The sequence below is a fragment of the Ictalurus punctatus genome, chromosome 2 (genome assembly GCF_001660625.3).
Source record: "Ictalurus punctatus breed USDA103 chromosome 2, Coco_2.0, whole genome shotgun sequence".
NCBI classification, from domain to species: domain Eukaryota; kingdom Metazoa; phylum Chordata; class Actinopteri; order Siluriformes; family Ictaluridae; genus Ictalurus; species Ictalurus punctatus.
Window position 1 is genome coordinate 26,133,209 of NC_030417.2, and position 23,439 is coordinate 26,156,647.

General features: G+C 39.2%; 2 protein-coding genes across 8 annotated transcripts; both read left to right on the forward strand.

Moving 5' to 3' along the window:
• Nucleotides 1–1,669: 1,669 nt before the first annotated feature.
• On the forward strand, nt 1,670–15,475 carry rab3db (RAB3D, member RAS oncogene family, b). Of its 7 annotated transcripts, XM_047159316.2 has the most exons (7): nt 2,015–2,151; nt 2,665–2,728; nt 5,562–5,764; nt 6,033–6,272; nt 12,150–12,268; nt 13,165–13,289; nt 13,436–15,475. In XM_047159316.2, the coding sequence occupies exons 3-7, from the start codon at nt 5,735–5,737 to the stop codon at nt 13,621–13,623; spliced, it is 702 nt and encodes a 233-aa protein (XP_047015272.2). In that variant the 5' UTR covers nt 2,015–2,151; nt 2,665–2,728; nt 5,562–5,734; the 3' UTR covers nt 13,624–15,475.
• A 1,964-nt stretch (nt 15,476–17,439) lies between these two features.
• epor (erythropoietin receptor) lies at nt 17,440–23,097 on the forward strand. The gene is made up of 8 exons (XM_017459354.3): nt 17,440–17,690; nt 17,854–17,992; nt 18,736–18,908; nt 18,990–19,141; nt 19,844–19,997; nt 20,082–20,163; nt 20,302–20,389; nt 20,678–23,097. The coding sequence occupies exons 1-8, from the start codon at nt 17,603–17,605 to the stop codon at nt 21,389–21,391; spliced, it is 1,590 nt and encodes a 529-aa protein (XP_017314843.1). The 5' UTR covers nt 17,440–17,602; the 3' UTR covers nt 21,392–23,097.
• The last annotated feature ends 342 nt before the right edge of the window (nt 23,098–23,439 follow it).

Consider the following 23,439-nt stretch of genomic DNA (forward strand, 5'->3'; position numbering starts at 1 on the left):
AGATCTGACCAGCTTTCTAAATGCAGGATTTAATGTGGTTAGTGGTGATGCAGACTGGAGTGCAGGGGTGCTGGAAGCGCTCACGTCTAAAACTGCACACGCACTAACTGAGAGTGGACTGGAGAGCCTGCTCACTGTATACTGCTCTCATCTCCATCAATGGTGACAGAATTCTCTAATAGGAGATAAACTGCACAAGACAGCGTGGCAAAGGGAAAAAGGTAAGGGTTTAAAACTAAAAGTGAACAGAAAGGAAATTTTATGTAAAGTAAATGATGCTAAATAAAAATATTGTCATTAAATCAAATGTTGCTTCTCATTCTACAACCTTAAACAAGATGGAAAAACTGGATTAGAAAGCTAGAAAAGAAAAGAACGTTCCTCTTCCATATACACAATGCATTTCTTTTGTATTTATTTATTTATTTATTTATTTATTTATTTTTGCATTGGAACTACATGTTTCTCTAAGAAATGTTAATAGTCAAATAAAATCCCTCTGATAATGGGCTGCATACAGTCTGCATAACCTAAAATGCTAAACCCCTCTGATTTCAGGACTATCTCAGCAAAAACATGAGGAAGTGTAAGATAAATTCAGCTGAAAAGGAATGTGGTCTAAACTTAGCTCCAGGAAATATTGCCCCTAGTAATCAGCCAGGAATTCAAAGTCTACTTCTTCCCCTTCTTTTCTAGTTCATCAAGAAGGTGCTGTAAATCATATCCAGGCCTTCATTTCAGGAGGAACGCAAAGAGATGTAGTCCTCCCAGTAAAGAGACTTTGACAAATGTATTATAACTAACGATTTCTTATCAGCAACCTTCAAAACATTAACTACCTATCTTAGGAATAGGTACGTTTTTGTTTGTTTGTTTGTTTGTTTTTGTTGATTCCATTTAGGCATAGTAACTCAATTTTTTATTCAGCAGATACAGTATTATTTGGATGGAAGACTATTGTCCAATAAGCAGTGACATTGGTATGATGTACCCACAGGTTGTGTGTGTGCTATTGATACAACTTATAGGTGTGGGGCATGGTGGATTAGTGGTTAGCACGTTTGCCTCGCACCTCCAGGGTGCCCTACATGCGCAGAGTATGCATGTTCTCTCCATGATTTGGGGGTTTCCTCCAGGTACTTTGGTTTCCTCCCCCAGTCCAAAGACATGCCTGGTAGACTGACTGCCCGTTCCTAATTGTGTGTAATGTGTGAGTGTGTGTGTGTGTGATTGTGCCCTGATGGATTGGCACCTGTCCAGAGTGTCCCCTGCCTTGTTCCCTGGGATAGACTCCAGGTTCCCCCGACCCTGTGACGTTTGGTGTTTAGCAATCCCAATTACAGTGCTAAGAGTAACACACATTATCATGGCCATGTTAGTGTCACATCCTGTACTGATAACGATCCACTAGGCAAATAAGATTTGATCTGATCAACAGAGGACCTATGTGGTCAGATAAAAAGTACACACGGGTGTATAATAAACAGATAGTATTCCTGTTTAAGATCATGTATGAAGTCAGTGTGTTTATGAGTGCATTACAAATGAACCAGTGCAAATTTACTCTCCTTCTCCATGGAAAAAACCACAGCTCATCAGCAACTTTAATAGGAACACCTGTGCACCTGCTCAATCATGTAATTATCCAGTCAGATAATCACGGCCATGACATAGTTGCTGGTGCCAGGTGGGCTGGGTGGAATAGTTCAGAAATTGCTGGTCTGGTGGGATTTTCACACACAGCAGTCTCTAGAGTTTACACAGTCTGTTGTAACACACACCAAAACAACAACAACAACAAAAACATCTACCGAATGGCTGAATCTAACCTTTCTGAACCTACATTAAACACACGTATCTTTTGCAGTGTGGATGTACCTAATAAACTGGCAAATAGTGACCTACCATTCCAGTTACATCTAAATGTGTATCCTGCTGTTTAGTGGTTAAAGGTGGATGGATTATGAGGGTCGGGTAGGGCTACTGTCTCACACACACACACACATAGCAGATCCAGGAGCTCTGCTAGGGTCCGCGTGCACGCCGCAGCCTAGCAACGGCAGAGCAGCAGCCCCACTGAGCTGTAAATATCCGGTAAGATCAGCCTCGGGCACGCACCAGGCGGATTCTTGCGATCTCACTGTGAAGGAGGTAGGCACGGGAACTTTTTTGGGGGGGTGGGTCATGTGCAATTTCAGTGTCTTTGGCGTTGAGAGAAGGTGAAACCAGCCCTAATTCTGTTTTTAGCTTAATTCTTGCGTTCCTTCAGGGTGAATGACTTTCACAAGTTTACATTTTAGGGAATGTCACTAGCTAATGTTTGTTATACACACGGGTTGGTTTTGTGTGTGTGTGTGTGTGTGTGTGTGTGTTGAATTCCGGTCCAAACTTCCGCCTATTTGTTTTTTTTTTGTAAATAAGACCGTTTAAAAACGCACGCGCTTATCTAGTGACCGATACAGAGTCTGTGAAATAGTATAGTTGTCTGTACGGGGTATAAAACTGTGTATTTCTACGTTTATCATTTTGTAATAAAGTGTTATTCGAGCCTGTTGGCCAGTGTATGGAAACGGAAAACGTTCAAATCTTACAATTGAAGCTGCTTTAGAAAGCTAGAACCCGTGAGAATCCACTTTTAAAAGTGTATTATGCTGTTTTGGATAGAGATCTTGTCTACAAGCTGCTCCATTACAGAGGCAGATGCCCTTTCTGTCAAATAATCAATAAGGTAAGCTCTTCTTGAGGCCATTTCCATCCAGACTTTGGTGTTAATTGTTCTGTATGATTAACAGGACAAGAACCTGTCGGTTCTCCTTTGGGTTGTTTGAGGCAAATCTTTCTTTTTGAACGTACTTCTGAAATTCATCACCAATCCACCAAGTTTCAGTGTATGGACAGTTTGTATGGAGCAATCTGGACAAGTGTATTTTTCAGGATAGCCTTCTTTAGACAAACTCTAGGACTTCACTGAGATAGTTATCAATCAGCTGATCACCACTGTACTGGTCCAAACAATAACATGAAGGTTTTTCATGATGAAACCGGTATTTGGCTTATTTATTTATTTATAAAGGTACCCAGTTTTATCAGCTTTATTTAGCCAGGCAAAAAGGAATTAAACGAACACGAGACAGTTATGTCAACAGCTATGTCTTGAGGTTTATTGCTTAATCAGAATATACATAACTGTTGTTATCTGGTATTTTTGTGGGTGGTAATGCTGGAGGCCTCTGGTTGCGGATTGCTCATTGCAGTGCGCTTGTAACCTTTTTGGAGGCTTAAGATTGTTTTTGCTGATTTACAAAAGCTGCCTATGATCCAGTTACTATATTTTGTGGACTGCACAAAAAGCAAATGCAATTGTTTGGTTAAAAACAACTCCACATTATATGAAATGCTTAATTCTTCACTTGATACCAATGAGATCTAATTGCAATATTTGTATTTGTAGATGCTTTCTGTGCTCACTGGATAATTTAGAAGATCTTCTCTTTAGCATTGATTTCAAAGCCTCCCTAACATTACACTACCCTCTTCCTTAAATATTTGCAACACCTCCTGCAATATAGCCCACATGCAAACTTCGCTCTCAACATGCAGTGTTGGCTAACTGTCAAAACAGGCTGCTTATGAGGAACTGTTGGGGTTTTTTTTTTTTAAGTAAACCATGAAATACGTTTGACACTTACAGTATCTCACAGAAGTGAGTACACCCCTCACATTTTTGTAAATATTTGATTATATCTTTTCATGTGACAACACTGAAAAAATGGCACTTTGCTACAATGTAAAGTAGTGAGTGTACAGCTTGTGTAACAGTGTAAATTTGCTGTCGCCTCAAAATAACTCGGCACACAGCCATTAATGTCTAAACCGCTGGCAACAAAAGTGAGTACACTCCTAAGTGAAAATGTCCAAATTGGGCCCAAAGTATCAATATTCTGTGTGGCCACCTTTATTTTCCAGCACTGCCTTAACCCTCTTGGGCATGGAGTTCACCAGAGCTTCACAGGTTGACTGGAGTCCTTTTCCACTCCTCCATGACGACATCACGGAGCTGGTGGCTGTTGGAGACCTTGTGCTCCTCCACCTTCCGCTTGAGGATGCCCCACAGATGCTCAGTAGGGTTTAGGTCTGGAGACATGCTTGGCCAGTCCATCACCTTCACCCTCAGCTTCTTTAGCAAGGCAGTGGTCATCTTGGCGGTGTGTTTGGGGTCGTTATCATGCTGGAATACTGCATACTGATCATGCTCTGCTTCAGTATGTCACAGTACATGCTGGCATTCATGGTTCCCTCAATGAACTGTAGCTCCCCAGTGCCGGCAGCACTCATGCAACCCCAGACCATGACACTCCCACCACCATGCTTGACTGTAGGCAAGACACACTTGTCTTTGTACTCCTCACCTGGTTGCCGCCACACACACTTGACACCATCTGAACCAAATAAGTTTATCTTGGTCTCATCAGACCACAGGACATGGTTCCAGTAATCCATGTCCTTAGTCTGCTTGTCTTCAGCAAACTGTTTGCGGTCTTTCTTGTGCATCATCTTTAGAAGAGGCTACCTTCTGGGACGACAGCCATGCAGACCAATTTGATGCAGTGTGCGGCGTATGGTCTGAGCACTGACAGGCTGGCCCCCCACCCCTTCAACCTCTGCAGCAATGTTGGCAGCACTCATACGTCTATTTCCCAAAGACAACCTCTGGATATGATGCTGAGCACGTGCACTCAACTTCTTTGGTCGACCATGGCGAGGCCTTTTCTGAGTGGAACCTGTCCTGTTAAACTGCTGTATGGTCTTGGCCACCGTGCTGCAGCTCAGTGTCAGGGTCTTGGCAATCTTCTTATAGCCTAGGCCATCTTTATTTAGAGCAACAATTCTTTTTTTCAGATCCTCAGAGAGTTCTTTGCCATGAGGTGCCATGTTGAACTTCCAGTGACCAGTATGAGGGAGTGTGAGAACGATGACACCAAATTTAACACACCTGCTCCCCATTCACACCTGAGACCTTGTAACACTAGCAAGTCACATGACACCGGGGAGAGAAAATGGCTAATTGGGCCCAATTTGGACATTTTCACTTAGGGGTGTACTCACTTTTGTTGCCACTGTTATACAAGCTGTACACTCACTACTTTACATTGTAACAAAGTGTCATTTCTTCAGTGTTGTCACATGAAAAGTATAATCAAATATTTACAAAAATGTGAGGGGTGTACTCACTTTTGTGAGATACTGTGTATTAGAAGCTTAATCAACAAGGATGGTTGATAAGGTGATATATTTAATGCATTCTGCTGCTTCTTTGAACTTCTCTCTTGCAGACACACTCCAGTGCTAAGGGCCTGCCAACAAACCCCTACATACACACTCACCTGTTTCCAGAAGGATGTGCTCAGAGCTAGCATTTAAACAAGGCCTCTTCTTCCATTCAGAACAATGACTGTCCATTCCTGGCTCTTTGTTATGTAATAATATGTGCACCTCTGGAGAGGAGTCGTGCCTGGCGCTCTCGGCTCTCTCTCTCTAATAGCTGTGCATGTTTTGTTCAGGGCCCGTCGCCATGGAGACACACCTTGCCAGAGGCCAGCTGAGCGCTGTATAGCCCTGAATGATCAGGAGGGAAGGAGGAGGAGTAGGGTGGATAAGGGAGGGCTGGATGAGAGGTTCTTCTCTTCTCTCTGTCAAGCTCTGCCTTTAGTAGGGGAGTCTAGCTTTTTTGGAGATGATAGACTCTGGAGGTTATGCTCAGAGGGTAACAAAGTATTAAGATTTAGATGAATTAACTGGATAGTTTATGTTGCTTAGGAAACGGATCATAAACGGAAAATGTCTGGTTGTTGAAAATGTTTCTAGCTGTTTAATGATTAGACCACAAGTCCGAGTAATTCTGGTTTAGATAGAACTTTTCATAATCAGATTGTATGTGAGAACTGGATAGGTTTATTATTACTTTTTTAAACTTAACATTTTAATGACTCATGACGACCTGTTGTTTAGCGTTTTAATGTCTCATCCTCTAGATGGCGGCGGTGAATGACTCGCGGCTGCTGCAGCAGCCCCCTCAGAAGGACGCAGCTGATCAGAACTTTGATTATATGTTCAAGCTCCTGATTATTGGCAACAGCAGTGTGGGCAAAACCAGCTTCCTGTTCCGCTACGCCGATGACTCCTTCACCTCGGCCTTCGTCAGCACTGTAGGCATCGACTTCAAGGTCAAAACTGTCTTCCGTAACAACAAGCGGATCAAGCTACAGATCTGGGTATGTTTGAGTAAACGTGTATTAATCACTTTTTCAAACTGTTATGGTATAGTATCTATATTATCTATATAAAGCGTCAGTTATCTGTGATGGCTATTGTTCCTGTTGGAGAGTAAGACAGTGTTTGGTTTTATTGGCTTTAGAGTCAACTAGAATTCTGCAGAATTCATTGGCCTTCTCCGGTTTCTGCATGAAATTACAAGGTAGTCTATTTTTAATGCATCCCTGGACACAGGTTAATCTTAGTCCTAAACTAAACTGCTCTAGACAAAATGTTTTTAGACCAAGTAAAGCACATTATGTACAAAACCCAAACGGAGGTCGGAGCAGAGTTGGGTATACGTTACAGAGTACCGTGTTACTGTATTCTACTGACCTTTTCTGATAATGCAGTGGTGTAACGTAAAAATGTATATCATTTGATTACAGTCACTGTTGTCAATAAAATTACATTACTTGTATTACAAATTTATTGTTAAGAAAACAACATTATGTAAAACGCATTTTTAAAATAAATCACATTTTGCGCAATTGCCAGGGGTGTAATCTGGCCTGGGCATTGGGGGCTGTAGCCCTGAAAATATACTTTGCATGGCACTGTAGCAGCTAAACCCATACAGTGATAGCTTAGCTATGCCTCCCCTTGGCTAGCGACTCCAAACTAGCCTAGTTTGAAAAGTTTGATATTTTATCGGTCTGGTAGTTCTACATACAGTGACAACACCCGAGGCATATTTTACGATCAGTCCAACTTTTTCTGATCATGTTATACATTGATGCGTGCTAAAATGACTGAAGGAACTATGAGTTTCACTTTGTAGTGTATTGTTGTAGGTTTGACAGGTTTTGAAAGTAACTTGAAAGTAAAGTCATTAGTAATCTATTTATTTTTTGAGCAGCTGTGGCTCAGGTGGTAGAGCTGGTTGTCCACTAATCGTAGGGTTGGCGGTTCGATTCCCGGCCCACATGACTCCACATGCCGAAGTGTCCTTGGACACTGAACTCCAAGTTGCTCCCGATGGCAAGTTAGCACCTTGCATGGCAGCTCTGCTACCATTGGTGTTTGTGTGTGTGTGTGTGTGTGTGTGAATGGGTGAATGAGACACAGTGTGAAGTGCTTTGGATAAAAGCACTATATAAGTACAGACCATTTACTTTTTACATGCAGTAATCGGATTGCAATTTTAAAGTAGTAATTAGTAATCTGTGGTGGATTACTTTTTTTGAGTAACATACCCAACACTGGTGGTGAGTTTTTTTTCCATCTAATATACAATACTCCTCATTGTTTTATCATTACAGATACAAAGATCTGGTTCCATTTCATTTGCTCTATGAAATTTCCCTGGAAAATCAGAAGGGACAGTGTTGTGATTTTCAATTGAACCTCTAATTGACACCGAAGCTGATTTAAAATAAATTAAGTTATTCATCATGCCTTAGGCCGTAAACAGTTATGATCCTGACAGGACAACCTTACAAAAAAAAAAAAGATCTGTAATGTACAGCATTATCGCTTTCGTTTAGTTTTTTTTTTGTTTTTTGTGCCCGTGTTGACTTTGTGTAGCAGAGATGCCAAATCGGACAGCAGTCAATTCTGTTTCCCAGCCACAAATCAGCATTTATTTGACCTTGATTACTCAGGCCTTTCTGCTTTCTTCCTGTTAGCCAAGTTGAAATTTCATACCTGACACTAATTCTATGATTGCTTGGCAAAACTATGAATCAAAGCAAACATTAGCCTACTTGTCATACAGTTGTTGTATACTAATTATAAAGTGGTGCCAAGTGCACTTTATACTGCTGGGAGTGAACAGTTTAGCATTTAAATGAAGGCAAAATCTGGGGTCTTTTTCACACCATTTTTCAAGAATGGGCCATCATCATGGTTACATCAACTAAATCAATTAAAAACTAACTGGTGCAATGAAACAGCTATTTTAGAGCCGGAAATGTAACAGATTGTCTTGACTTCTCCAGGACTGGTTTTGTGCCGCCTCATAACTTTTGTGCAGTTGGTATGGAACAGCCCTAAGAGTTACATACAACTATCTCATTTATCAGGTGTATGAAATTAATATGGCTGATTTTAGTGCTGAATTCTCAGTTGCCCATATAACTGATAGAATCAGTTATATAAATCAGAATTATTACTTGGGTTGAGTTGAATGAATACACGAGTTGATTCGTGTCCATAATGATATAAGACCAATGACAACAAAGAAAGAAAATAACCTCCAAACATACATGATTTAAGCAATATAACTATGTGATTGCATTTATATTGTTTTACTTCAGGTTTTTTTTCAGTATCTGTTGCATTTTTAATTCTTCCCTTGTGCTCAAATTTCGTGAGAAACCTGAAACCCGTTGTTCTTAGTAAATCTGGATCACATTTAAGAGGCTGAATACACACCTGATGATAAAACAATAACAAGACAAAAATGTTATCTTTTGTCTTTAGCTAATTGTTCTATTTTAGTTGATCATTTATTGTAGGCCATTAAACAACAAGTTTTAGCAAACTATAATGATCTGGAAACAGCTCATATGCTTTAGCAAGCTTTCAATGCTGCTCAAATGCTACTTTATGATCAGGATGTGGGAAACACATTTGTGCCATGGGAAAGTAAGGATCTCTAATTTGCTGTGTCTTCAAACTGCAAATGATTAATCTTTCTTCAGCTGAGTCTGTGAAATATGATACAACATTATAAACCTTGACATTTTCTCTAGACGATGCGCATATTGCTAGTATGTAAATTTCTCGTCTACATTTCAATCTCTGTACCTTTTACCATTAATCTGACCATTTGACGTATTAGTTATAAGGTATACTTCTAGGTATACTTCTCCAGGAAGCTGTATATTAGAGTAGAGCAGTAATAGCAGGTAGGATAATTGATTTGCACTCTCATAGCAGGCAGATGCAGTAAAGTGGCACTGCATGCAGACCCTTGCTGAATCCAGAGTCTCTTTAATGTGCTCAGTGGCATCAATCCAAAGCTGAAATGGCCTGTTGTTTGCTTGCGCTACCTTTTCCAGGGGGCCCACAGAATGGTTGGCAAGAATTGCTTCCTGACCAAACCACACCTCTGTTCATTCCTTTCTAATGCCAGGAAGCTTAGCTGGCAATGGTCAGCGAGAATTATTTGTGGTTTACATTTAGTTAGTGAAGTGTGCATGGAAGAGGTGGGTCTTTAGCTGTTTTTTGAAGATAGTGACAGATTCTGTGGTCCGGACTGTGTTTGGAAGTTCATTCCACAATTTAGGAATAGTTATTGTGAAGGTTCTGGAAAGGGACCTTGAGCCGCGCTGAGTAGGCACTACTAAGCATCGGTCGTTAACTAATCGCAGATTACGTGAGGGAACGTAAGACTTCAGGAGAGTGTTGAGGTAGGAGGGTGCTGTTCCAGACAAGGTCTTGTACGTGAGCATCAAGGCCTTGAATTTGATGCGGTACGGCTACAGGAAGCCCGTGGAGGGAGATGAAGAGGGGTGTGACATGGGTTCTTTTGAACTGGTTGAAGATGAGAGGTGCTGCTGCATTGTGAATCATCTGAAGGGGTTTGATGGAGCTGGCTGGGAGGCTCGAGAGTAATGCATTGCAGTAGTTCAGTTTTGATATGACAAGAGCCTGGACTAGTAGCTGTGTAGCCTGTTCAGTGGTTGTAGTTCGCCTCTATATTTCTCCCACCACCTCCTTGATTCTCACAGGAATCGTTTGTAGATGTAGGAGATTGGGCCATGACTCATACTCGCAGCCTTTCAAAGAGGGACAGAGAACAAATACTTTCACTTTGCTTCACTGACCATTCGTGTACATTGTAATTTGCAAGAATGTATACATGCATTTCCTTTGGCATTTTATTAAAACTGCTTTTGCTCTTGCTAGGTTTATGCTAACCTAAAGCTTCAGATAATTTCTAAAATGTGGATTCAATTCTACGAATTAGCTTTAAACATCTGAGCACCTTCATCAGTGGGGGGATGGATGGATGGATGGATGGATGGATGGATAAAGATAGAAAGGACAGTTTTATGTAAAGTTCCATTAAGTAAGTGTACGTTTATCCAAACATGGTGTGTCTCACGCATGGGGACACACCTGCTGCTTGGAACTGTCCACAGAAAACAGGATATGACACATTTGTAAAGGCCACGGTGATGTTTACACTGTTGACTTCTGTCATCATACAGTATTCTCACAAGGAAAACCAGTGTGCTTTTTTTTGTTTATTGATTGTTTATATATTCTTTGGTGAGTTGTTAACCAAAAGGAACTAGGCACGAACACATTTGTTTATTGGAAAACTAAACTATTTGTAGTGCTATAAGCAAACTCTGCATGTTGTCATTTATGTATATGTAAATAGATAGATAGCTTAGTTTTCCAATTTAAAAAAAAAAAGTGTTCATAAGTGTTTATTGCAACACAATATTTATGTGACACACACATACAGGGGCTTGATGTCCAACCTGAGTGACACACTACAGTTACCTGAGCAACCCTTCCTCTCCCTCTTTTGTATGCAAATGAGGGTGCCAGACCAGGTTTCCAGGCGACAGTGGCATAGTTGCCGTGCCAACCCTTTACTTGTTTGATTTCAGCTCTTCTATTTGGTAATTAATTTAGGCACAAAAGTCTCTGATGTCAAATTTGAGTGTCTGCTGCTGATAATTCAGTGGCCATGTTTACATAACATTGGTCATTTCATGATTACATCTGGACAGGGACTATATAAACTGTGGGTGTAAATTCATGTAAAATACAATAAATTAAGTTTACGCTTGCTAAATCACTTCACTTATGAGATGCATTTTAGCCAGAGCTGAATCTCTCCAAGCCACAGTTGAAACCAAAACCTCTGCATTATGCTATAACACGCATGATCCATACTTGGACACCTCAAAGCTTTTATGAAAATGAAAAACGGCACACGAACAGGTCAGTGATTTTTTTATTATTATTATTATTATTTTTATTCATTTATTTATCTATTCAGTGACCAGTGGGTCATTGATCTGTTAAAATAGATGTAGTAAAATAAAGTAAAGTAAAGTTGATGATGAAGTGCATGTCACTTGTACACACTGGTGACAAATTAAGGGAAAAGCGATTAAAGAAAGGTGATAAGCCATGCCAATCCACCAGAAACATTCCATTGCATCATAATACCATCGTTGTAAAAAGGTGCTTATTTGAGTTACTTTAGATTTCCTGTCAGCTCAGACCAGTCTGGTCATTCTCCTCAGATCTCTCTCATCAACAAGGTTTGAGCCTGCAGACCCTCCACTTACAGGATGTTTTTTTGTTGTTGTTGGTTGTTTTTGTCTGGCACCAACAACCATGCCATGGTTTAAGCTATTGACCTGTATGTACATGATTTATTTTATTTTTTGCATTGAGCTGCTACCACATGATAACTGATTTATATAACTGACTGATTTAGATAACTGTATAAATGAACAGGTGTACAGGTGTTCCTATTAAAGTGTAGGATGAGTGTAGTATAAAAGTATAGAATATTTCAATAACCATTCACACTATTTAAATACTTGAGAAGCACTTGCTGCGATCATTTCCATCAATGCAACACCAGACCATTAGAAGTGGATGCCCTCTGCTGGCTCACAGTAGCATTTATGTCACTATACCCTATCCTACTTCCAGTTCAAAAGTAGGCCAAGCAGCAGCAAGTGTCCACTACATATTTGAAACCCTGAATGAACCTCAGTAAACAAAATGGGGCTTTATGATGAAAATGGAGCAAGCTTTATCATCCATTTTCCCACAGATATCTCATTGAGAAAATGGAGCAGAGTTGCATTGTACTGTACTGTATATTTGACCTTTGCTTGTTTGTTTTGTATTAGGACACAGCAGGACAGGAGCGCTACCGAACCATCACTACAGCATATTACAGAGGAGCCATGGGCTTTCTGCTAATGTATGACATCACCAACCAGGACTCATTTAATGCTGTACAGGACTGGTAAGTGAGGGGCTGAGGGGAAAGGGAAGAAGGAAAAAAGAGATACCTGTACAAATCCGGGATGGATTAGTAAATCCTGGGCTCCTGGGTAGGGCCTCCCTTACCACCCTGGTACTCATGTAACCCTGGAGCCCTGACCACCCGACCCCAACACAATTGAGGGTTGTTTTTTTTAAAGGGCCTAACTGACTGCTCAGTGGATACAGACCAAGCTCCAAAGTGGCACAATAGAAAAGCATTCACCCTATCATCAGCAGACTGTGACGAAATCCCAACGATGCTACAGCCGATTTGTGGCAGTGAGCCGAGGAGCAAAATTGGTCCTGGGTAGGAGGAATTGCATACTCTCTCCCCTGTCAGTCACAGTGGCACTAGCCAATAGTGAACGTCTAAGTGCTAATGTATGCAGAAGAGGCCAGATAGTGCTTTCCTTTGAATGTATTACACTGCCCTGTGACACAGCATGAGCAGCAGTTCAAAAAGTGGAGACTGGCTGGCTTCACATGGCACAGTGGACACACGCCTTCGTCCTCCTGGTTACCTGTCTCATGATGGGGGAGAGATGTGACCAAATTGGGGGAAGAAATGGGAGGAGAAATTCAGGCCCACACACCAGTTTCTGAATTTATTTCAAATTCTGAGACGTTACATTCATTGGCTGTGTTACGGCATAGTGTCTTAATGATTCACTTCAAATCACTGCTTGTTGAGGGCCCCTAGTGGCCAGGGCCTCTTGGCACATGCCCTGTGTGGCCTGTGGGGCCTGTGGCCACGTTTCATCTACGAATTAACCAGAAGTGTATTGAAAGTTCTGTACAGTAGTCTGTATATTGTGATAGAATAATACATAATAAGCTGTTCTCTCTACGCTGTGTGTGTGTGTGTGGTGCCTTTAGGGCTACCCAGATTAAGACATACTCATGGGACAATGCACAGGTGATTCTGGTGGGTAATAAGTGTGACCTAGAGGATGACCGACTTATTCCAACAGAAGACAGCCAGAGACTAGCTGATGAACTAGGTGAGAATACACATTTGTATCCTGACACCCTACAGCGCACATAGCAAATAGGCCACGCCCACATCTTTGCACAGATGCCTATGTAAACGTACTAAATGCATTACTCCAATAATATACACTTTAGTTTCACCGTTCCTTTCTTCCAGGATTCCAGTTCTTTGAAGCCAGTGCCAAAGACAACATCAACGTGAAGCAGGTGTTTGAGCAGTTGGTGGATGTAATCTGTGAGAAAATGAACGAAACTATGGAGGGAGATGGTGGTCCACTCAACAGCCTCAAGGACTCCAACCTGCAGGACTCTACCGCTGAAGGACATAGCAGCTGTGCCTGTTAAAACACCAACCCCACACCATCTTACTTCCACCCCTACAAACTGCACCCTTGTCTCAGTCCTCCTGCCACACACCTGTTTTCGGAGACTCGACACTAGCTATCTGACTAAGACTTATTGTTTTGGATTAAGATGTGTTCTGATTCAGATTCTGTAAACCTTTCTCACATTTCTTAGGTGTCTGTCAAACCAGTATTCTAACTTAAATTCATTTGGCCAATCAAAAGAAAGTCTTTAGTCTGTACTGTAGTCCATATGTATGATGTCTATAGAAAGCATTGCTGCTAACAGAAAAGAAAAAAAAAACAGGGTGTTTTGTGATTTAGCTAAGCATAAGGTCATGGTAGGTGGAAGCATTTCCTGTGAAATACGGTGCAGCGTTCCTTAAATCACTTAAAATCTTAAACCTTGTTGCAGCTCATTTTAGCTCCTCTCGCAACTGTACTAAGAAATGCACAGGCTGTTAAAGGTCTGTGTGCTAGCAGCTTACAGAGATAAACATCTGTCCATCCATACCCATCCAGTCCTTCTAGCCCTTGCACTTTCTCCTCTCCTATGAAAAAAAAAAAAGCTTGGGAGGGAGAGCTCTGTGGCTTAGCCCATAATGGGTGTGTTTGTGTCACATGCAAGTTGATAGCCCCGTTTTCAATTGCCAATCTGTGCCAGACTGTCTGTTTGTATAAAGGTTTAGTTTTTAGAGGAACCACATGTCAATGCACAAAAGCATGAAAAACAAATGAAGACAAACAGAATTAAAAATTAGGATAATATAATCGTTACATTTCATGTCAAATATTTTTCTTAATGGAAATGAGTTTCTAGTGAAACTTTCTGGTAAAATGCTGCATATGGTTCAATGGGAATAATTAGGGCACAATCACATAACCTTTTGAATTAATGTTCTATACATAAGTATTAAATACCTTGAACTCTTCCTGCTTTTTTAAATTTTATATTATACTTACAAAGCTACCAGGTAAATTTTCACATTTCATTTCAGTATAATGCTAGTCTCATTATTTTTTTAAAGTAATGCAATTTGCTGAGGTGAATCTTATGGACTAGGTATGCTTTAAGCTTTTAAGTGGTGTTTTTGTGTTTAAACCATCATTGCACTGAGGCTGTAGTGTATATAGAAAGATCAGATGTCTGCACTAAGGGCTTGTTGAAGTGAAAAAGAGGATTATGTGTGTCACATGTTTTGTTCTTGTAAATCTTGTTTCCTGTTAATTTGTTACCAGTGTTTCTTTGTACAATATACCACCCCAACCTGCGTCCGTATCACTCGTCACAGTTGTGAAGTACAGAAGAGAAACTGTACTTTTGTGTGGCAGAATCATTCAGTAAGTGAGATTGTGCAGATTACATGCCAGGTATGCTTTATATATTCAGGGACAGTGCTGAAACCTGCAGTAGGGTCATGATTCAGGCTCTACTCCTCATTATATTTGTACTAAAGTCTCATGTGATCAGCTAGTGCCATCATTATGACAGAATGTACATATTGCCTTCAAATGTCAAAACCTCTATGGCCTATATTGGCTTGTATAAAGTTTTTTGGTATTAAGAATGCTTTCCAAGCCTAAATTACATCCTTGTGATGTGACCTGGTGAGTGTGATAACAGAAACTAGAGAAAACTTTCTACAGCTCCTCATCTAACCTCCACCCATTCCCTCTCCCTTTTCTCTCTATCAATCGCCAAACATACAGTTAACTGTTATGATCCGTTGGCACCACTCACAGAGATACTCTGCTCTCAAATCTTTCTTTAATCTGCTGTTGTTTTATTATTATTATTGAGTGTCTCATAGATTCTGTACCATTAATAAAGTTCAGAATTCCTCAAGTGGCAAGGAAGCTGGTCCTCTTTTTTTTTTAAAAAAAATAATAATAATAATATTAGCTCATTGCTGTTGTTTTTTTTTTCTTTGTTTCTTTTCCATCTTTGAAAATTAGGGTGCAGAGGGCCACTGATAGCATCTGATTTACCACTGTACACCACATGGCTGCCATGCTGTGTTTTATCTAACTATCCAGAGAAGTGCACATGACAAAAGGGGCTTCCTGCAGCAGTATTCTTGGTAGCCACCGGTAACCCACAACCTCCTGACACGCATAAAAACGAGACATAATTGCTCTCCAGACCATAAATATGGAAACTACATTTCTGTCAATCAGGTAGCTGGAACACAATGTCTGGCCTTCTGCTGAATTAAAACATCTGTGAAGAAACTCACTCCTCAGTTATTGCTCCAGTGTTCCAGAAAAGCACTAGTTTTTAATTCCAGATAAAAACATACTTGTTTAATATGACCTATTAATTGTTGTCAAATATACTTTTTTACTATTTGTAGTAAATACACTATATGGCAGGGCGCACAGTGGCTTAGTGGTTAGCAGGTTCACCTCACACCTCCGTGCAGGCCACTGAAATTCTTACACATCAACTTTGACAAACCATGTCTTTATAGAGCTCTCTGTGTTCACATGGAGATTGTCATACTGAGACAGGGATGGGCCCCTGTAAAGGGAAATTGTAATATTGCATACAAAGACATTCTAGACAATTGTGTGCTTCCAGCTTTGTGGCAACAGTTTGGGGAAGCTCTACAAATGGGTCTATCATACTTTTGTGATTAATTAGTAATTATAAATTGGTTCATTAATGTACCTAGTCTATATTACATAAATACTTGTGTTCTTACCTTTTAATTGTTTATATCTAAAACTAGATTTAAACTTAGCATTAAGTGCTATGTAAATAATAATAATAATAATTAGTAGTAGTAGTTGTAGTAGAAATAGTAGTAGTAATAGTAACTATTACTGCTACTATTACTACTACTTAATAATAATAATAATAATAATAATAATAATAATAATAATAATAATAAAATAATATATAGTAGATGTTCCTCATCTACTATAGTAGTTGTAGTAGTAGTAGTCATTGTAGTAGCAGTAGTAGTAGTTGTTGTAGTAATAGTAGTAGTAGTTTGGAGGTTGGAGTAGTGCAGAAAAACCTTCGATAGGGAAGCTATATACTCAAATATATTACAAAACAAAATTAAGCAACATTATAGATGATAGGTAGTTTGGTAATTTCCTTGCTCTTGGACAGAAAATGAAACCTATCACTTATTACCAGGTTTAGCAGGATTTTGTTAGAGCAAAGAAAACAAAACTTTGTGGGATTTGTATAAGCGTAGCTCTGTTCCTCACTGCATGGGGTTTAGATACAACTCAGCAGATTTACGGTTCAATATGGGTGCCAGTATAAAAAAGAAATGGCGATGTGGTCAAACAATAAGGTGGATTCTGGCAGTATAGGGGTGGGTTAAGTTGGCTCCATCTCACTTTATCTATGCGTTAAGGACGCTCTCGGACAGGCGATAACGCGCGCTGAGCGCAAAACAAGCGCGCCTGATACATGCTGATAAGAAGACCGGTTACAGACCAGTGAGTCTCCCTCACTATCTACTGTACACTCTGTTACTTACTTACTTACTCTCTCTCTCTCTCTCTCAGTGCATCCGAGCCTCCTAATGTCCACACTCACTAATTCACCTATAGCTAACCTACACCTGTCGATTTCGACTTTATTTATAGTCAATATATACTTTAATGACTACACATGTCTTAACCAAATAGCTTTTTCCCGGTACAAGGTACATGATCATCACGTGCTCTCTAACCACTCGTTTAGCCACCACCACAGAATTTACAAGCTCAGGTTAAGCCCCGCCCACAAATAACTTCGACAAACAAAGATACGTTAAGACCCCGCCTCCTTGTTAGTGTAAAAAAAAAAAAAGGAGTAAACACTTTAGTCGCGCGTATTTGCGTTTTTATCTGACTCGCTGCACACGCGGTATCTCAGGGACAAGTTGTACAGAAGACAAACACGACAGGCAACAGTAACTGCGTAATTATGCAGAGTAACAGAAAGCGACCCCGCTTTTGTTCTACACGACTAAAAAATGTCCAATGACAGGATAAACACACTGGTGTTGTGCGCGCTATCCTTGGCTGTAATCACGGACGCGGGGGAAACTTTTGAAAACAAAGGTAGGGGGCGATTTGATCTGTTCCTTCCCTAACAACGGTGTCTTCTATTAACTATTTATCTCCAGTTCTGTGTATATAATCAGCACATGCCTTACTTTTACACATCATCGTTTGACTTCAACAGTTTATGAAACAATAATGTAAATAAAATCCTATTTGGCAGTTCTTCAGTTGCTTCGTGATGAGCCGGAGAACATTAAATGCTTTTCTGAGACGCTGAGGGACTTCACCTGTTTCTGGGAAGAGGAGAAGAAGAACAGTTACCTTGGTCAACACTCATTCACCTTCATTTATCAGTACCAGTAAGTAACTGTTTGAGGAGGCTGAATTTGAGAATTCTTCACATCTTGACCAAGTGTCAGTTTATCCGATGAAAAAAAGAGTTATTATCTATACTTTACATGAACTTTATATACACACCTATTACTTCATACAACACTCCAGATATGTTGAGGATCTGTGTATACTTTACAACAGGGTCAACATGCTTCTATTTTCTATAAAAATAATTTTCATTACAAATTATATTGACAACAAATTGAGGAAAAAAACAACAAAAAAAAACCAAGAAGAATCTATGAAATATTTACATGATTTTCAGTTTGTTTTAGTATTTAGTACGTCCCTTTTTTTATTTTTTTTTTGTTGTTTTTTTTGCTTTAATGACCGTGTGCGCTCAAGATGGCACAGACTCTGTAAGATTGTGCAAAACCTTATGATCCATTTTATATCAAATCCATCCACATATTGTACAAAGTAGTTAGCATGGTCAGTATCACAAATCTGCTTATATTTACATGGGAACCTATAAAATTTGCAGAATCTTGAATATTAAACATCCATCAAGTAAATTAATTAAAAATTAAATTGAAATATTTCAAGAATCTTAATCTCTGGGGTCCCCAATTTTAAATGGGGGGAAAAACATATTTTCATTGCCGTCCCAGACTTTATAGTCCATCTAGAAAAAATTATATATATTCGGTTTTGGTGTGACTATACAAACATGAACAATAATGTTTAATACTAAGTTCTTTGTGTTTAGGAATGAAAACAGCAGTGAATGTGCTGTGTCTGAACTGCATATACAGGGGCCTAGTGGTAAAAGGCTGTTCTTCTGCAATATCCCGAAAACTCAACACTTTTCTCCACTCCAGCTACGTGTGTTTCAGGGTGGGAGAGAACTCTACAACCGTCGACTCTTCATTGACCATGCTGGTGAGTCCACAAAGCTCAAGTAGATACTTTCTGTTCTACAGGAGGTAACAAGGTTACGTTTTTTTTCTTGTCCTTGTTCAGTTCTGCTGGATCCTCCTGCCAACCTGACTGTGGTGAGCACAGGGAAACAAGGGGAACTGAACGTGAGCTGGCTGCCTCCTGCCGTGAAGTACATTGATGACAGTTTGATGTACGAGATCAGATATGTAGCAGAAGGGAGTCCTATGCGGAAGGTAAACATAAAAGTGCTGACCTTTTGAACATTTCCTCTCGAGAATACATTCTTGAAACTTGAAATTTGGAAAGAATCCACTTTGGGACAATGTCTATTGTTAAAATCTCTATAAAAATAAAGTGTTAAAAGTGTTAAAAATCTATTAAATTAGCTGGATTCACTGCGGTCACATCTGGAACCATGGCAGAGCCCAAGTTATAGAAATCCTTCGCTATTTGACGATATCACTGAATTTGCTAAAGTACAATATGATACAATTTGATTTGTTAATCTCTGATCAATATGTGACCAACTTTGTTCAAAATCTGGGGTAGACCCACCATTAATTCACAAAAGATGATGACCTAGAGAAAAACTATTTTAAAAGGTATCAGAGTTACAGGTAACTGCATCCAGTCCAAATCATCGGATCATTATACCCCTACATTTCAGAATACGGCACCCGCTAACCTTCTTAAAAACAAACAAAATCTTACTTGAATTACAGCTGTTTGTTAATACTTTCTTAAACTTGGTATGTCCAGTTGCCTATGAATTCCACTAATGCATGTGTTTCTTTTTCAGCCTGAGATGTTTATTATAACCACAGATTATAATCACATCCATTAATTATCCATCCACTAATATCTGTTGATTATAACCTCATCCATTAATATGGATTATGAGCATTGAGTAGACTGTAAACTTTGTTTTGTTTCAGGAAATAGTGAAAGCCAGCACAAAATTCACCCTGCGTAGCCTTCAAGCAAGCAGCAAATACAAGGTGTTGGTCCGTGTCAAACCTGACGGAATCACCTATGATGGTTACTGGAGTGCTTGGTCAGATCCCGAGTTTGGGACTACAACCCCAAGTGGTAAATGTTATTTAAGTACTTTTTACTCATTCTGGATCCAATTTAGCGTCACAGTTGTGACATAATGCTCTTCTTCCTCACTAGACCCCCTGATTGTGGTTCTGGTTCTCATTATCTCTCTGATCCTCATCCTGCTGTCCCTCACCATGCTTCTATCCCACCACAAGTCAGTAAAATATATATATATATTTTTATTGTGAACAATAAAAGTATAATAACGGCACAGAGTAGAATCTACATTTGAGTGACAATGTAAAAGAGGAAAAAGTGGAGTCTTATGGAGCGTTTGTGTTAACCATTACAGATTCCTGCTAAAGAAACTGTGGCCTGAAATCCCTTCACCTGAGCACAAATTCCCAGGCCTCTTCACAATCTACAAAGGAGACTTCCAGGTACAGCTACTTTAGTGAATCAGTATTGCTGCTGAGAACTTGCATACAAGAAATGATGAAGCACAGACATGTCCTTTAAGTTATGACTAGCAAAAAAAGTCTTGTGTTTTGTTTGAATTAAATTCCGTTCAGAAGAAGCATGGATATGTTTTCCTTTTTATACCATCATATCATCTAATTGCGAAATCAATAACTCTACCTGAATAGCATTCTTGTTAAAACAAAAGTCCTGATCTCAGAAGGTACGTTCAGAGAACTCTGCAATAACCATTTTGATTGTACCCTCAGGAGTGGCTTGGCCACTGTAATGGCAGCAGATGGCCAGTTTACATGTACACAGAGGAGCTTCCTTCCTCTCTAGAGGTGCTATCTGAAGTCAGTCAGCCACCAATGACAAGTCACACATCTACACAGAGGCCAGAAACAACCCCTAGAGCACCTGACTTCCTGAGAGAAGAACCACAGGCCATAGAAGGAGCAGACAATCAGTTAGAGACAGGTTTGATTGTCCGATGGCAAGAACCTCCACACAGCCACTGGTTGATGGAGCAGCTGAGAACTTTTCAAGAGCATCCGGAGGTCCTCTCCCATTCATCACTACTTGAGTCACAAGACACATACGTCACCCTCAACCAGAACTCTCAGCGTGGCCGGGGAGAAGTGCAAAGGGATGATAGCTTTGAGGAGTCATTGCCTCTGCAGGTTCTCTTTGCTAGCAAAGAGTCCTCCTTGATGGCTGCCTCAGATTCTGATATTGGCTCCCTCCCACAATGTTCTGGGTCAGGAAGACTATCATCACAGTCAAGTCTTGAATATCCAAACCACACATGGCCACCCAAAGGGCCAGGATATACCTACATGGCTGTGGCAGACTCAGGAGTCTCCATGGACTACAGTCCAATGAGCTTCAGCAGAATAACAGACATGGGTAATGGCACCATCTATGCCAATGAGTACAAAAATGATATTCCTGGACACAAGCGACCACTTATTGGTTATTGATATTGATCAAAAATCTTTCTGGAAAAATGAAACAATTTCAAAACCAATGTTGAAAAATGATGTCCAAGAATGTCCTTTGGGGAATCATGCAAAAGATTTGATGTGCTCATGGAGATGATAACGGAGTTCAAATCAGGGTCTCTTCACTGCGTTCTTCTGAAACTTTCAGAATGACAGTGCAACAACCAAGAAATGTAAGAATCTCCTGGAGACAGTCATACCTGGATTAATCATACATAAGCTAACTTCCTCTTCGATACTACAGTTTTTTTCCTTTTCCTCTGGCAGCTGTTGAAGTGTAAATTTTTTAACATTTTTATTATTTTATTTTTTTACAGATCACCAAATACTTCATATACCCTTTGAAAAGGTTTACATTTTTTCTCAGTGTAAATAGTGGTTGGTTTTCAACGCCTATATATGGTTTTGGAGTTTGTAGGACCATGTCCATCCATTTTGTGTCTGTTGGTTACTCATAATATTAAAAGGGTTTAGTTGTTGTAAAATATGTAGATACCTTTTCAACTGGCATTATATGTGTTGCTAAAAAATTTCGATATAGATCATGTGCCATCATATTTTTCTGTTATGTAAGCAAATACCAAAAGCAAGAGTGTCTGATAAATTATCTGACTTTGTCTTCAAAAAAATTTTCCAGTCAGTTTAATTGTTTGACTCCAAGTTTTGCATATATAAAATATAGTGCTCTATGTAGATTTGAAATAAGTATGGTGGATAATAGAGATATCATTAATCTGCAATTAATTTGTACAAAAAACAAATTGTATAATTTAAAAAAATTCCAAAAATCCAATTTTTAAAAAATTCTAGAACTGTTTACTAGAGCAGCTGAAATGTACCAGTCTGTCAAATGCTATTTTAAGGCCTGTAAACTTTTTCCAACAGAGACATTTTTGGACAAATTGAAATAAAAGTCAAAATTATATATTATAAATGACATTTTATTTATTGACACTGAATATGACAAATATGTTATTTGTGTATTTCAGTAATTATTGAATCTTTACTTTATATCAAAACAAATTCCAGAACAAACTTTCGGTCACTTTCACCCATTAGAAAACCGATTCACTGACTACCTCACATATATCAAGTCAATGCACCCATACAAAAAAGGGACTAAAGTGAATTGTGAATTGTCACATATATTGTGTAACACAGTAATTATTTCATAGTCATACAAGTAAATAAATAAATTTGTACAGTTCATAGTCACATTTTTTTAATTAGTATTTGCAACCTTACTCAATAACGTAATTAAGTGTGAAAAATTGATTGATGCTTAACATCAAACAATATCATTTTACAGATTAATTAGAAACTACTGTAAATACTACTGTAGCACCCAATCATCTGGCATGTTTTTTTGTTTGTTTGTTTGTTTTTTTTAAACAGTCTATAATTAAGAAAGTTTGTTTTACTACCAAAACCTTCAGGTTTGGGGCACCGTGTGAAATCGTTGATGGTGAAAACTACATTTAAGGAGACATTTTATTTTAAGCTTTTTTGTTTCTTTTGCAAGTCTGATACAATTATGTTTAATAAAAGAGCAGTTATAACATTGTACATGCTAACCTTGTTTGTATAAGCACTTCCAAGTAGAAACCCTTCGCTAATATGTCATGTATTGAAACTGTTAAATGCAAGCATCTTTTCATATAAAATAAAGATTCAGTTTTTCTTAATCATGTTTTGTTTGAGGTCATGTTTTGAATTCATAGTATCTTAATTTATTAAGATTCCCACACTTTATCAGTGTTCTATAGCTCTATTTCACTTAATTGTGCTCAAATGGAGAAAACATGCGTGCGCACACACACGTCTTGAATCTGACATTAAATGGGGCTGCACAATATTGCACATCTGATCTTTATTTGGAGTTAATCACTTCATTAGCTGCGTTTACATGGACAACAATAATCCACTCTTAATCCGATTAAGACCATACTCTAATTAAGAAACTACCATGTAAACAGCAATTTTTACTTACCTTAAACTAATTAAGGTCATAATCGAAGTAAGTAATA